The 14273-nt window shown below is 41.0% G+C and overlaps 1 protein-coding gene across 1 annotated transcript in view; it reads left to right on the top strand.

The window, feature by feature from the left end:
• rmp64 (ribonuclease MRP subunit p64) overlaps window positions 1-1992 on the top strand; it is a 5044-nt gene extending 3052 nt beyond the window's left edge. Inside the window, exons 8-9 of the mRNA XM_031858243.1 lie at window positions 96-304; window positions 725-1992. Of these exons, the coding sequence (XP_031714103.1) occupies window positions 96-304; window positions 725-1034 (519 nt within the window). The 3' untranslated portion in view covers window positions 1035-1992. The remainder of the gene's footprint in view (window positions 1-95; window positions 305-724) is intronic.
• The last annotated feature ends 12281 nt before the right edge of the window (window positions 1993-14273 follow it).

Below are 14273 nucleotides of genomic sequence, written 5' to 3'. Positions count from 1 at the left end.
TCTTTATATATATATATATAAAGAATACGTAATTGCCTATCGTATATGTAATCGTCTCATCTAATGATTACATCATTTTGTTACCTAAGGGCAAGTCCTTCCCACAGAAAACACACCAGGTTGACAAGAGACAAAAGTTCAAGAGACGAGTGAGAGAGGCTACAAGCTTCACAGACATGGCGGCGCATCTCGAGGAAATGATCACATGGTGTCAATCCCAGAAGCTGGAGAAGGAGAAACGTCTTTTAACTTTCCTGCTGTTAAAGTGCCAACGGCTGAAATGCCAAGAGGCAGCAGGTTACAAGTAAGAGCAACACGGGAAGAATGTTGGTCAGTGGCCACTTTATTAGGTACGGCTGTGCAATCTAATGCAATTCAATAATTTGTTAAACAATGTTGCCCCTAATTATCAAAATGACTGGGGCAGAATAATAAAACCCGTCAGAATATAATGTAGTCCAGTACAACACCACCACTGACTATTACCTAGACAATTTATTATTATTATTATTATTATTATTATTATTATTATTATTATTATTAAAAGCCACATAAATTAGGACCTTTTGGCAGAACAGTTGTGTTGGATTGCATTAGACTGTACAGCTGTACCGTATACGGTAGCTACTATGTGTTCAGGAAAAGTACATACTTAAGTATTCTGTGACATTGGGTTCTGCAAATACTGATTGCTCCTATTTCTGTAATTCGTCCTCATCCCCAGCGTCCAGAGGAGGTTGCGGACCTTCAGACAGGAAGCCTGCTGGGCTTCATCTCCTCAGGGGTCAGTGCCAAGAGCCTGTCGGTCTTCTGCTCGCCTGAGAACTCGCTTTCAGTCCCTCAGGAGTCGATTTAAGTTTTCAACACTGAGAACTGGTGTGAAAAAGAAACGGGTGAAGAGGACTGAGTCATCGGTGTCTGGACTGTCAGGGGACGACCAAATAGACAGGAGTGCATGCGAGGCGACATCCCAGACCGCCAGCTGTGACGGCCTTGATGACATAGATGATATATTTGCCTCTGTAGGTTTGTGACACTTTGGAATAGACACCTCCAAGGAAACAAATGACATAGCTCACTATATGACACATGCAGCTGTTATGAAAGGAAAGGGGGAATTCGATGTGTAGAGAAAACTGATGAATGTATGAAGTGCTAAACAGTAGCAGTCTCTTTATCGCAGAAAGAGAGGTGTGGATTTTTTTAATAGGTAAAAAGGTAGATTCAACTTGTTTGGTCTAATAGTGACTGAATAATAAGGTATTTAAATATTTTGAATGGAGAAACTTCAGAGCAGGCAAATCATCCAAAAACATCTGCCGCTCCTGTCGATTGTCTTTTGTCTCTGAAGGACCAGAGTGTTGAATGCTTTCGTCACAGATAAAACCTTCATAGCAGTCGTTTCAATTGAAATATTTTGAAGCGTGTCTGCTGCAACAAATGTGAACACAAATATTCAAAGGTTGCGCTTGAAATCCTTCGACTGTAAAATCCCATAAGCAAGAAGGTTGATTTTCCTTCTTTTTGTTTTCTTTTTTTTTTTTTAACACTGCATATACGCTGTGCAAAGAAGTAGCTTTTTTTCTTCTTGTCACATTTATACAATGTCAATAAAAATGCTAATCTTTGAGACACCATTAACTATACCACAACTAATCCACATTTGTGAGGTGTACATTGCAAATGTAACTGATTCAAAGAGAAATACCAGAGTCTGACCTGAATCGTTATTTAAACTTTTATAGATGTATCTGTGGACTGTGGAAGTTCTTTATGATACAATGTAATGGACTTGGGTTGTACCTGAGCACTGAAGCCACCGTTTATTGGTACTAAACACCAAATGAGGCTTTAGTCCCTTTCAGACATGCATACGGTGAACAGTACTAGAGGAGCTGTTAAGTGCACATCTTGTTCCACCCTCTGAAGACAACACTGCAGTATAATAACACGCATGTCTTATGCCCAACACAATAAAACCAGTTTAATGAACCATGCAATACTGGAAATGCTTATTTTAGGCAGTGAAAGCCGTGCATGTTACAGATCCCATATCAAAAAGGCTTTTCGAAAACACTCATGGTATTTCTGGCTCCACCTGGTGGAGTTGATAAATGAATGCATTCAATGATCGGCTCCACCTGGTGGAGTTGATAAATGAATGCATTCAATGATGAGTTCCAGGCTGTTGATTGTTCTCAGAGAATATGAGATTAATCCCTCATCCTTGGTAATCGTGAAGCAGATGTGTCGCTCTTCTCCTTTGAATTGAGTGTGTGCTGGAGACTGAGTGCTGATAGGAACGGAGAACACACTGGCAGTGGTGTGTATTAGTAGGCAGGGTGGCCGAGCTCTAGGCCTTTGCAGTCAAGTATAAGAACTATGCAGGTGCCACCACATCCAAAACGTGCAGGTGTCTGGCAGTCCACAGCGACCGGGATTGTTCAGGAGTGGAGGCTCTGCACCAAATTAGAAGCTACAGGGTTAGTTTTGCTGCAGCCCGTGTGTTTTTTACTGTGCCAAATGCTGTCAGTATCCAGAATTGTACACTTTTATAGGCATAAAGGGGGATACACATGCCGGCAAAACCTTTTGAACACTTAATTTAGCAGCTATAATCTCCAACAAAATAATAATAATGAAAATAATCAATTTTTCTTGCAAATCTTCTTCTTAGTAGAAATGAAAGCACTCCTGTATGAATTAATCTACAAAAACGATGCAGCAGAGGTGAGTGCCTTGTTGGAAGATTTACTAAAATATATACTGAGGATATTATTTTTCATGCAATGCAAAAAGACTGACTTTGACCTTGCTACTTTTAATTAAGAAATACAAAATAAAGTAAATTCAATAACATGCAGTGACAGCAATTAAGAGACGTGTCAGTGGTGCATTCTTCATCGACTGTACATAACGTCACCAACATGCCTGCAGAGTTTGGCTTTGTTTAACTCTGAACAGACTGTGGGCTGTTGAGCTGATTAAGAAGTGTCTACATTTACAGACCTTACCTCAGCCGCTGGTAAACTGATAGGATGCGTAGGGAGAGGCCACAATTTGTTGCCAGTAAGCAGTAATGAAACGTAAAATGCTGACTGTAACTGTCAGTAATTACAACGAACATCTCTACTAAAAATATTCAGCTGTACAGGTAATAAAAACTCTTATCTAGTTGCAGAATTGGCAGACCAATTTCAGCAATAGCTTCACTGTGGTCAATGTCTTTTTTCAGCTGTACACCCTACAGCCCGCATCATTATCTGGCTGGGGCAGCAAGTCTTCAGCACCGTCTGCTGCCACAGCTTAAAGAGTAGGGAGACCATAGACTGTCTGTCTACGTCTGTCAGCCAAGAGGTATTTAATAGCTTGTCATTGTAAATAGATGGTTCCACATGGCCAGGTTTAGTGCTGGAATTGTGCATATTTCTGTTGAAATGGATGGTTCTCCAGGGATTCTGTGGAAAGCATCAGTTAGGGCCTGTGGGCATATTATGACCTAAAACAGGAGAAGGAATATACAGGGCTGCACCCTCCAATATGCTGCTCTGCAATTTATTTTCCTCTCACCTTAATAGCAGAAGGGGAATAGAGCGCCCAAATGTTCCAGGTCTCAGCTTATGAATGGCTTGGCATTAAGGAATGCTCAACATTTATGCTCAGAGGTGTACAAAGTCAATCACATTATCTCCACAGAGACCGACCTAGTGCATCAAGCTCCATTACTCAACCTGGTCTCCAATATATCAATGATAAAGCATACATTTGGACCAAGGCCATGAATAAAGTGAAAACTAGTACAGGAAACATGTAAGCTCGAAATTCTCATTAAGGCCAGAGGGGTACACTGAATATAAATGGTGTAGCCGATAGCCCTACAATAAGTGTACCCTTTACTATAGGGGCTTTCAATCCCAGTGCAATATATATAGAACATACATTCTGTAATAACATGTTAAATCAAGAGTATGGCTTCTGTTTTTTTTGTCTGTGTCCAAGAATATAGATGTGAGAAAAACCTTCAGAGCATGAACTGCTCCTTCATCAGTGCCGTATACTTAGAGGGCTGAGACCTGCAACATACTGTATGTGTGTGCTCTATTCCCCCGCTGCAATCAAGATGGAAATAAAATAAAACGTGCACACCTTTTTATTCTTTTTCATGTTTGAGGCCAATGTCTCCGAACCTGGGCTCATAAAGTCTTTCGGGAGAGCAAAGTGACGAGCTTTTAATCAACTAAAAAAGCCCCCAGTTGTACCATAACCATCCTTCCATTTACTTTATATACTCACTTATTCTTCTCAATGGTCATAGAGGACACCATTCGTGCATTGCAATAAAAAAGATTGCATTGCCTGTACCGTTACTCATTGTAGACTATAACAGCGTCGCTAAGCTCCATTTTAAGCATGCATTTCAATCGGACGTCATATACGTGTCTTTGGCTTCTTAGTTTTCTGAACTGAAAACCTAACCATTTGCAAATAAATAAGGATATAATTGTATTGTCAAAAAGTCAAACCATTAGTTTTGTATTCAGCCACTTCAAATTTCTTATATATACCATCACAACTAACCACCAACCACCAACTGTGATACTGTGTTTTGAAAATGTGGCTGTATATTGTACCATGCTTGTCTATGCATTTATAGATTTCCATTCATTTCTATACGAAAATCTGCAATCTGCAGCAATTTTGATAAGTAATTGTTGATGTACCTTCTCAAATATGAACATTTCTTAGATTTATATCATATCAATGAATATCTAAAATTTGAAAATGTCACCGTGGCACTGGGAACCCGTGATGGGTAAGTTCTCCCAATTTAAAAGACTAATTAGTTAATCAATCAGGAAAGTAATAAGTTGATTAATTGATGGTAAAAAAAGAAAAAAGTAGCCCTCATCTTTGTAATCCATCATAATAAACGGCTATAATTATTCAAAAGTTGCAATGGGCAATGGCTGCCGGAAACAGTAAACCCATTTTAAAAATGTAAAACTATATAAAAATGGTCAGCAAAATGATTGAGGATATTCAATTTGTAATTAAGAGCTATAACAAACACATGTGGTGCCACACAGATGTTCCTGTGTGTGGATTTATCGACATTACAATTTATTCTTCTTTTTTTTAAAGTAATTAGTTGCATTGAACGGGTCAAATGTGACAAGCTCAATTACACTTTATTTGCTTTTAGCGAAAATCTAAACAAACGACGTTAGACTTGACGAGAGGCGATGATGACGTTACTTCCTGTTATCTATAGTTTGTACTTCCGGAAGGTGGGGCTTTTGTTGCAGGAGCGGTTAGCTTTTGGAGAACCAATGTCCCGACAGGCTCTATTAATGCAGTCATCAAGATAACATTAACCGAGGGCAGAAATACAAAACTCCTGCGTTGGTAAGTGTTCATACATGTCTTAATGGAGTCGAATGAATGGATGTTTCTACACGGCCGTTATAGAGTAACAAAGTACCACACCTGTTTTAAGCAATGGACCTAACGTTAGAGGGGTGACCGCTTAATATAACGATGATGCGTTCAGATTAACTCTTACTTTGTATCGGTTTTAACTAACTGTTAACAAGTTTCAGTGTCAGCTTTAGTGTTGTAGTTTGCGTGTAATGCATGCCTTGGTTAGTGGGTACAACATAATGCTAACATTAATCATCGCTGGTAAATTATCTTTAGGTTAGCTAGCGTCAATGTTTAGCGTTACTAATGTGAACGTTTGCTTTAATTTGCTGGCACTAGTTCAATTTTCTTTATTTCTGGATGAATGAAAAGAGCATGCATGTTTTTATATGTTGGCATTCATTCCACGTGATGTAGGGCTGCGGTAGTAAAAACGGTAGTCTTACTACTAAAGTCCGTGTTTATGAGTTTGTGTTGATGTCAGTTGCTGTTACTAGCGTTAGCTTATAAAGCTATTGTAAACTACGCTAGCGTGAAGTCACATTAGCATTCGCGTTTGATATCTATCTATCTATCTATCTATCTATCTATCTGTTAGGTGTTGTTGGGGGTTTTAGTGAAGCTAATAGTATGCTTTATTAGCTCTAGGTAAAATGAACAAACCGTTTTAATTATATTCCCGTTGATAATTAACGTTACGCCAACGGTATTTCCTGAAAAGTCACCTCCCCCTGAGAACATGACACACCCAAGGCTGGCTCATGGTTTCTTCACTTAACGTTATTCCCTGTCAGCAACTGCAGTGTGGCACAGTAGTTCTTGTTATGTATCTGATAATAATCCAGTTATTGTCACATATGATTTCCTCTATGATCAGTCTGCTCAATGAAATTAGTTAATAATCTTATTTTCTAGTGGACCCATTGACACACAGTGAAGGAGGACATCTGTTGCTCATTTAAAATCTGCTAAAAACGTGGTCACTTGTGGCTAAATACAAACAGGTCAAACTAGTAGAGTTTTAAGGTAGAGGCAAACTAGTTTAGTGCAAGAAGGGGATGCTCGTGTTTACTGATGCAGTTTCAACACTTATCAAACCTTTTTTTGTTTGCAGACAGGTCGAGGAGATTCGGATAGGATAGTGTTGACAAAGCAATACACGGTTGCTCCATCTCATTAATAATACTTCGTTTTGGTATCAGGGGAAAGTGACAAATGCAATTCATCATCCAGATTAATGTGTCTCAAGGGTCATTAAGGCCTAGTTTAAAAACCTAAAATCTTTAACCGCCTACTTGATCATCTTTTCTACTTAATCCTCTTTGCTGGATAAGTCCAGGATTTTGTGGTCCGCAGATGCACGAGGGATGTGCTCCACTCCGGATTTGTCTGGTTATTTATTCGATACGTGCAGTGAAAGAGTTATTGATCACTCGGTCAATGCTGGTTTGCTTTTATCAGAGGACTGTATGTTACACCCCTGAGGCAATATTATCCATACCCAGAGTCAGGTTGTCGTTAACATATTTCACAGAACTGAGACATTAGCTTTGGTGAATGTGGCACAAGGCAATCACTTGCTTCATGGTGAATATTCCAAATAAATTTTAAAAGATAAGACTAGAGGAGAATACATACAATCTGAGTTCTCCCAACACTCAGAGGCACATTCTTGATAACAAACAACACCTTATTAAAATTGTAATCTTTTGTCCATCAGAGAGTGTATCTAAAGTTAAATTGGAAATGTGTGTCAATGAACATCATATATGTAGTGAAGCTGCATCAGGGCCAGTAAAATTCATAGTAAAGGTGTCTTATGTGTCTGGATTACTCCTTGAATATTCTCATAATGTATTATGATTCAGTGTTGAAACCGCTGATCCTCATGGGGCTTTGAATATCTGCTGATCAGATCAATCTGAATTAATCATAGCATGTCTTGTGGAGTTCGGGGTAAATATTGAAACTCAGACTCCACCCTCAATAGCCAAAGAGTGCTGAGTGGTACTATTGCACCCTAGAGCCGCTAAAAGTTGTTTGATTCCCTCACCGCACGCCATGCACAAAGGTCACTGCCCTAAACATGGCCTGCTGGTCACGCATAGCAAACAAGCATTAGCTGATGTTATGTGTGAGACCACAGCGGTGCTCTCTGTGAGTTTGCTCTCCGAAACATACAGACCAATGCTCAAGCCCGTAGGTGGAAACGGTCAAAAGCCTTGGAGGATATGAGTGAGATCACTGATTCTTAAGTGACAGATCATTACCGTGAAGAGTGCTATGTGATATTGAATATTTCAGTTAACTCGTCTGGAATGACATGCGGTCACCTCCCTCTTATAAACAACCCATGAGCACAACGCTGATTCTACAGCACAACCAGGGAGCATGGCCAGGGAAACCAATTCAGGGATTTGTTTTGCAGTGTTGTAGGGCTCCACCAGTGGTGGGTGTTTTTTGTTTTGGTACTATTGATGGCTGATATAATTTATAACTACATCCTGCAAGTTTTAAGTGTTTTTCCCACTATAGCATAATTAATTGTTTTAATGCTGGGACTCAAAACTCTCCAGAGAAATTGAAACTAATGAAAGAGAGTCAGTGCATTGATCAGCTTTGACCAACATTCTAGCTGCTTAATGCAAACAGCAACACAGCTGGATTGTGATTGTAATTCTGGGAAAGATAGATGTTGACATAGTTGTAGACTCATTGCAAGCGAATGACATCAGAGGTGAAGAAAGGTCTGGTGAATGCTGCAGAGCTGGCCCTGCGTTCATCCCTTTTCACTGTCAACACTGTCGGGATGTTTAATCCCTGTTGCTCCACACAGGCTCTTTTTTCCACTTGAATGTTTATCTTCATGGTAATCCCTCTGGTTCCTTCCTGTTACTGTAACTTGTCAGAATTGACGAGCATTTCGTGCAAGACCCTCATTTCCCTAATTTTGGACCTAACTTATTTGGCTCACACCAAAGAGGTCCATCTGCTTTTCTGATCAGGTTTTCATTTCCTGATCAGGTTCCCGACTGACCCGGGCTCTTGTGTGTCATAGCACAGGACTCAGGAAACCATCTGCTACTGGTGTTGGCATTGGAAGTGGATTGAAAGGGTTGAAATAATGATGTACAGCTTTTTTTTTTTACTGGACTATGAAAGTGAGTGGTTATGTGCAGGAGATAGGGATGTAGATGCATAGCTGCCCTCAGTTGTCTGCTTTCTGTCAGCAGGAAGTTTTATATATTTTTGTGTGAATGTCATTCATTACTATGAATCATGCCTGAGGAGCATGTGGCCATTGCGCAGTGCAGGGAGCTGTCATTAACTGGGGATACCAACAACAATCCCAGTCATCTGAACAGATATATGCTAAAGAACATTTTGTACATAGAATCATTTTTCCCCTCGTTTAGTTTAGTAAAAGAAGACTCAGAAAATTGGAAGTATTAAATCCTGTTTTCTTTGGTCTATGACTGTTTGACAGAAGTTTTGCTTTTGCTGGAAATTCCCAACTCCTTTCAGGATATGTGAATCAGTCTATTATGTATTTTTCCACTTGCAGGCGAATTATTCATTTAAGGCTAGATGGATGTTTCTCCCCACAAAGCAGCCAATTGGACACAGGCCTACTCTCATACATATCGGCAACATCTTCTATCACAATGTGTTTCATTTCATATCTCTAACAATATAGGCTGTATTGCAATATAACATAATCAACAAATAAAAAGTACTGGGTATTTACTTAAGAAATTTAGTGCAGAATAATCCGATTTTCTGAGAAGTTTGATCCGGCGTGTGCTTGTTATTACCAGTTTAGGTGATGTAATTGTATATCACGATATCTTGATCTGGAAAGACAATAAATGCTCATATTGAATTATCACCCAGGTTTACTACAAGGAAGATGAACAAGTTATAATAAGGTTCTTTAAACTCGGCAAAAGGTTTTCAGGCACCATGATCACAACTGAGCTGTGAGGGAGAGACCCACTGGGGGGTTCTGGGTAGATGTTGATGTTGTGCTGTCATGGTTTACAACTCCCTGTGTTGTAAACCATGACAGCACCGCAGGTCCCTAGCACGGTGTAGGTGATATGTAACTGAGCCTATTGTGTTTTCTTTTTGGGTAAATGAAAAAAATATATGGCAAGGTGGGAAATAAGTAGTGGGGAGTTATGAAGTTTTCCTTCCATCTACCCTGGAGCAATGCAGTGGAATGTTTAATGGAAAGACACGAGTGTTTGGATAAGATCACCAGGGCCGGCTGTGGAGAGGTTAGAGAGGAGAGGATATCTGTAATGTAATATCTGCTGTGTGTTGAAGTTTAGACCCACGGAAAGCTTTCGCATCACAATGTCATCGCGGATGCTTGTGCTCCTTAAAGTTCCACAACATTTTGTGATGTTTTGCCCCGAGTCATAGTTCTGAGTGGGATCAGTGATGACCGCACTTCATTTGCACCTTGATGATGGTTCCCATGTGAATAAAAAGACTTTTTTTTAGACTGGAGACGAATGTGACAAAGCAGCTCAGTCAGTGTTGCTGAAGTAGGAAGGATTCTACCACCGAGAGGATTTAGTTCCTGCTGCCCGCTCTCATCAAAGGCTCCTCTGTGGCTGAGGCTTGTTGGTATGCATTGTAGGTGCCTTTCTGAGAGTTCCCTCTTTGCGGCTGTATACCGAATTATTAAGTGAGCCAAGTCATTTCCTCATCTCCACTGGCAGTGGCCATTATAACTTCTGCATAACTCGTATCTGAGATTTGCTGTTTAGTTGTGCATCAGTGGTTGCTCTGTGATCTTAAATCCCTGTTGCTGTGTGCCACAGAAGAACCTTTCTGACTCATCTAGGTTGTATTGTTTTCTCCACAGTGAGCCGTGATTAGGACCGGTTACGGTTGGTAGCTGTCCAGAAGCAAAGCGCCCAAATTAAGACCTTTTTTTTCAGCCGAGGAGCGGTAGACATTTGATGAGACACAGCAAGAGCTGTTCAGCTGGTGCGTTAGGGAGGGAGTTGTTTTATTACTGGCAGCTGAACTATTACGGGAGAGTCTGTTAGCAGTGGTGCAACGGATCATAAAACCCACGCTTCAGAACGGATCACGGATCCGGATCTGCACAAAAGAAAAAAAAAAAAAATGGAAGAAATATTACTTTTAGAGATCCCTGAACCGCGAGTTGGAATCTGTACGGATCACGGCTCAACACTGGTCCGCTACAAGTTAATAGTGGCAGGTCACAATCATTTTTACCACAATTGTCTCTCCTCAAGTGACATCACATCCTGTACCTTCTGTTGGATACTCTCATTGCATCTGTGCAACATCACAGTGTTTCAATTCAACCACGACCCACCCTAGGCCACCTCAGATTGTTTTGGTTGACTGAGTTGACCCACTGATGATGAGAGAAACGCTGAGATCATCTCCTTCCCAGATCCTTGGAATCTGGTGGGTTGTTAATGGGCCAGAAAAGCCCCCGCTTTCTCCCCTCAGAGAGGAGAGGAAATCCCCTCACCCCTGGTTCCTCAGGAATGCAGAGAGAGGGTCATCGGGGCCTCTGCAACGTTGGCTCAGATGTCTTGAATTTACACATCATTTCACTTATTCTACTTGGCACAGAGTGGAATAGTTATCACAGTACATGATGTTGAATTTGACCATCACTTGTTGTGTTTTGTACCAGTTAAACTCTTAACTTCTGCACATGTGACAGATAGTTCATTGACAGATCACACCTAAAGAAAGAGAGCTCTGCTTTGCTGAACAAAAAAGGAATACAGTCAAATGGATAACCTTTGGAGCATTCATGCCAAAGTGTTGAGTTGAGCAGGAAGGGAACACGGGCCCATTCTCCAGAGGGACTCCTAATGAATTCCTATAGCCCACGCTGCACTGGTGCCATCTATATTTCAGTAGCGTAGCAGCCAGAGTGGTCTTTTAGACGGCCCCCCCTCCTTCTCCATAACTCTACACCCCGTTAAAGAGGACCACCACCAAGCAGACTCCGGTTCCATATGTGGGTCAGGCCTAAATATTCATTATTTTTTTCCAATGCCTTCCATTTTAAGGCTTCAAGCTACTTGTGGTGAACTGCAGCTGGTGGAAATATGGTGGATCCCCTGCTCGAAGGTCTTCTTCAAACATATACTTTTCCCCCACTTTAGTGTGTGCGTGTGTGTGCATGCATGGAGAAGTGGGTTACAAGTGAATAATTTACATGGTCGTCCCTATGCATAAGTGCTGACTTTGGCATATGTTCTTTTAGAAGGTGTGTTATTGTGTGTGTGTGTGTGTGTGTGTGTGTGTGTGTGTGTGTGTGTGTGTGTGGAGATATCCTTCCTAGTCTGGTTACTGATAACAAAGACAGGAAGAAGAGCACAGGTCAGACATCCTTGTCAGGGACAATGGCTCCACTTCCTCAGTGTCCATCACAGCACTGTAGCTGGCATACAAGTGTAGGTTAATTAGATGCAAAGCACATGTTCCCCTCTGCCTCTGGACAACACAAGGAAATGTTGCAGCGAAAGCTCATCTGCGCAATTGGACATTTACGTAGAAATTGTTCATCTAGACCAGGCATTTGCAATGCTTGTGTGAAACAACAACCATGTGGAAATCTTACAGGACTTTAAGCTGGTGTCATGGGCTTCCGTGATGTTTTGACATCATCTCTACATTTGCAAGAAAAACCTTTTAATGTGAAAACACAAAAAATCTCCACCAGAGTCGGAGGTATGAGTTTTTTTTTTTTTTTTTTTTGCTGCCATCAGCAGGAAATGTTTCCTCTCCTCTGCCTAGTCTGGTTAACTCTCAGCGCACACTCGTCTCGCTGTTTGAGCTGAAGTGAGATGTTTACTGTTAAGCAGGAGCAGACTGTGAATAATGCTATGAATCAGCTCTGTGCTGCCATTAGTGTGACATCCACACAGAAGGGAAGGGTTTTCTTTCCAGATAGAGATGCAACTATACAGTGTAAAGAATGTAAATAAAAAGTTTGTGTTCTACCAAGTCAAAGTGTTCCCTTTGCTCTGATGTTAGTTTGTATTTATATAATGTGACATCTGTTGACATTATCGCCAGCTGCTCAGATGTGTATTTGACTGGTGGTAGCTGGTTGTGTGAGATGGGTGTTTGATTACTGGTTGCTTACTCTTGACCTATCCAGCAGGATTGTCAAGGGTGGAGCCCGTATAACAACAGGGTGAGCTGCAAAGGGTTGGGACATTCACGTCAACTCTCCAAGGGAAGTTAAGCTTGGGGATTTTGGAATGTTGCACGATTTCCATAAAATATTGAACTTGTTTGGGGGGGGAATACACACAAAACAAGCAGATCTATGTGTTTATATGGTACATTTTTGGTTACAACTACGGCCATTTAATTTAATTATAACCATTCACTGTATTCATACATGCAGAGACCTTTTTACCTGCACCAAAACATTTGTATACTGCACCACTATTTGGTGTATGTGTCCTTTAATCTACCTCCATTCATTCTTCATTGTAAAACATGTGTTTTATACATGTGTTGGTCATTCTAACCTAAGATTGCACACAGCCCATATTGTCTGCAAGTAACTTTCCCCCGTGTGTTAACTAATTCGCCAGTTAGCTCACCCACCACATGGCACATTTCACACTGTATGCATTTGGCAAATTAATGGATTTATTTGGCAAATGAATGGATTATGTCTGCTGAAGGATATTGTGAAAGATCCGTTTCTCTCTGCATGTGACATTGTAATCTGATGTCATATTGATCAGACAGAAGGCAGTAGAAGTAAGTCAGTAGGCTAGTCCACAGGAAGTGATTGATCTAAGCTTCTGCTGCATCATGAAAAAAACAACTACGATATTTGCTGTTTGGTTGATCTCCCAGAAACATTTTGGGAGTCTCAGTGGCCTACGATGTCACTTTTGTTTCATTTTCTGTAATTTACACATAACCATTGATTATTACCATGAAAGTGACTAAGTGACGAAACAAAATGAAATAATGCTGACTAGTCCGCCATCACTGCTTTGTCACAACTTCAACCCTGAACCTCTCCATAGATGGCTACTAATGACAGGCTGGTGACTTGTTCTGACTTGTCTTCTGTGCACATGCGACTCTCTTGATACAACCATTTCCTGTCCGTCCAAAGGCTGTGCAGGTTAAGACATGGCAGCCAGGCGTTTACAACGTAGCACTAGGCTGGAATTTGTGTCTGACAGATAGAAGATATGGAAGTCAGGTGAAAGCAATTGACTCTGAGCTTTCACCTTCTAAGGGCAGGGCCATTATAGTGCAGATGGATGGCCAACGACATCTCCCTTCTTTTTAACGAGGTTAGCACACGATGCCCTATTTTTAATGCATTCCTAAATGCCGTCTTGCGGTGCAGAAATGGTAGCTTCATTACTTCCGATCAGCTAAAATGACCTTTTGATGGCGAACTTTATAAAGTTCTAGGATTCATGATTAGGCAATTTGGCACTTTAATGGGGAGGGTGGGGGTTAGGATTCAAGATGTGCTGGAGCTAAGCCGAGCGCCTCGGCACGGCAAGTTACTGTCGTAGTGAAAATCCTTTTACAACTGTCCTCGCACCTATGGAGTTTATTCACGGTAGATGTTGACATGTTTCCACTTCTGTCATTCACAGGTTTTGTCGGAGTGTCTGGTTGCAGGGGAAGTGTATGCGTGTGTGTGTGAGTGTGTGTGAAAGATACACAGAGAAGAATCCAGTGATGGCTACCGGTAAAAGTAAAAACCAGAGCTCTCTGGCACTGCACAAGGTGATAATGGTGGGGAGTGGAGGCGTGGGGAAGTCGGCCCTCACCCTGCAGTTCATGTATGATGA

This window comes from Anarrhichthys ocellatus, unplaced genomic scaffold (assembly GCF_004355925.1).
Source record: "Anarrhichthys ocellatus isolate YVR2014 unplaced genomic scaffold, GSC_Weel_1.0 scaffold20, whole genome shotgun sequence".
NCBI classification, from domain to species: domain Eukaryota; kingdom Metazoa; phylum Chordata; class Actinopteri; order Perciformes; family Anarhichadidae; genus Anarrhichthys; species Anarrhichthys ocellatus.
Note: the sequence above shows the minus strand (reverse complement) of the source record. Positions and strands in the feature narration are given on the sequence as shown.